This window comes from Nothoprocta perdicaria, unplaced genomic scaffold (genome assembly GCF_003342845.1).
Source record: "Nothoprocta perdicaria isolate Ctin4 unplaced genomic scaffold, notPer1 scaffold_302, whole genome shotgun sequence".
NCBI lineage: Eukaryota > Metazoa > Chordata > Aves > Tinamiformes > Tinamidae > Nothoprocta > Nothoprocta perdicaria.
Genome location: NW_020455536.1, coordinates 493,171 through 495,245, shown reverse-complemented (window position 1 = coordinate 495,245; position 2,075 = coordinate 493,171). Strand labels below are relative to the sequence as shown.

Sequence of the window (2,075 nt, the reverse complement as noted above, 5' to 3'; positions counted from 1 at the left end):
CGCGCGGCGCGGCGCCCCGCCGCTCCCTGCCCGCCAGCTGCCCGCTGAGCGGCCGCGCCTCGCCCACGGAACTTCGCGCGGGGTCCCGCTGCCGGGGAGCCGCAGGAAGGCGGCGGAGGGGAGGGGAGCCAGCGTGCAGGAAAAGGAAGGAAACGCAAAAAGAAGTAACAGAGAGATATATAAATATATATCTACTTACCTGGAGGATGCCGGAACGGGGCCCGAGGGCTCCTGCCGAGCGCCGCCTYGCTGCTGCTAGAGCGTCGTAGGGGCGAAGGCGGGCGCCTGGCGTGCTCGTTCCCCGCAGCRGCGGCCGCCCCGGCGCCCAGAGCCTCTCTTGACTCCCGGCGTTTAATGGAATGATGTTGCGGAAAAGGCAGAGCGATCGTGCCGGGCTCAGTCGGGACTGCTCGGGCGGCGGCGGCAGAGGCGGTGGCAGCGGGCTCGCGAGCGGCATGCGAGTGCCCCCCCGGCGCTATGGCTAGTGGTGGCTCTGGCAAGTCCACCAGCGAGGTGTCCGGCGGCGGCATCCCCAGCAGCAGCGCCCTGCAGAGGAAGAAGCTCATCTCGATCTGCGACCACTGCAAAATCAAGATGCAACTGGTGGCTGATCTGCTCCTGCTGTCGAGCGAGACCAGGCCGGTGAACACCGAGAGCTTGTCTGTCTTCGGGGAGTCCTTCGAGAAGTGCAGGGACACGATCATTGCCAGGACCAAAGGACTCTCCATCCTGACCCATGACGTCCAGAGACAGCTCAACATGGGGCGATTCGGAGAGGTGGGAGACAGCCTGATGGAGATGGGGGAGCTGGTGGTCTCCCTGACGGAGTGCTCTGCGCACGCTGCCTACCTGGCTGCCGTGGAGACTCCGGGGGCCCAGCCCGCTTTGCCTGGCTTGGTGGATCGCTACAAGGTGACCCGCTGTAGGCACGAGGTGGAGCATGGCTGCGGCGTCCTCAAGACCACCCCTTTGGCAGATATGAGCCCACAGCTCCTGCTGGAGGTTTCCCAGAACATGTCCAAGAACTTGAAATTCCTTACAGATGCCTGCGTGCTGGCCAGTGAGAAATCCAAGGATAAATTTGCCAAGGAGCAGTTCAAACTCAGTGTCAAGTGCATGAGCACCAGCGCCTCTGCCCTCTTGGCGTGTGTCAAGGAGGTTAAGACTTCACCCAGCGAACTGACAAGGAACCGGTGCGTCTTGTTCAGTGGACCTTTGGTGCAGTCTGTCTATGCTCTGGTGGGCTTTGCCACTGAGCCCCAGTTTTTGGGTAAAGCTGCCACCATTAATCCAGAGGGCAAAGCTGTGCAAACCGCCATCCTAGGAGGAGCCATGAGTGTGGTATCTGCTTGTGTGCTCCTGACCCAATGCCTCAGGGATATAGCCCAACACCCCGAAAGTAGCACCAAAATGAGCGATTACAGGGAAAGGTTGAGGAACTCGGCTTGCGCCGTCTCTGATGGTTGCAACCTGCTATCTCAGGCACTAAGAGAAAGATCTTCACCCAGGACTTTACCGCCAGTGAACTCCAATTCTGTGAATTAACCCCCACACCTTCTGTTTAGATCCCAGTCACTGCTAAAGGAAAATAATATCCCACCTCCTCACCCTTTTTGGTATACCAAAGAATTTGCCTGGATGAGCCCAATCCTTTGATTTCATGTGGTGAAGAAGCAGAGCAGCGCGTTCAAACTATACGTACTAATAAAGGTAGCCAGTTTTGGCTTCATTCTATTTTATTTTAAAGTCAAGCGAGTATCTGCAGATAAATTTTTCTTTACTCAACGAATCTGCACACAAACAAATGGTAATAGCAAATGTTGAGAAGTTTTATATTAGGGAGGTGGGGGTATCTTAAAAAGAAAAAAAAAAAAGCTTTAATCGCGCTGGGTGCGGTTTTTAAAGTCTGTCTTGTCTTGTCTTCCGAAATTTCCCTTCTAAATTTTACTGTTCAGTTGTGCAGGAAAAAGGTTACCTCAGTTCTCACTCATTGAAAAAAAATGAAAAGACCCAACAACACAGAGATGATGGATGTAGCTACTATTTTGTTTGGTTTTGTTTTGTATGTTTTTTTT

At 54.6% G+C, this 2,075-nt stretch overlaps 1 protein-coding gene across 1 annotated transcript; it reads left to right on the top strand.

Annotated features, from left to right (window-relative positions):
• The first annotated feature begins 148 nt into the window (after positions 1 to 148).
• Positions 149 to 2,047, top strand: TLNRD1 (talin rod domain containing 1). Its single transcript, XM_026042451.1, has one exon. The coding sequence runs from the start codon at positions 478 to 480 to the stop codon at positions 1,543 to 1,545; it is 1,068 nt and encodes a 355-aa protein (XP_025898236.1). The 5' UTR covers positions 149 to 477; the 3' UTR covers positions 1,546 to 2,047.
• The last annotated feature ends 28 nt before the right edge of the window (positions 2,048 to 2,075 follow it).

Coding starts and splice junctions, on each gene's coding strand:
- TLNRD1 (XM_026042451.1), top strand. CDS start 478: ATGGCTAGTGGTGGCTCTGGCAAGTCCACCAGCGAGGTGTCCGGCGGC.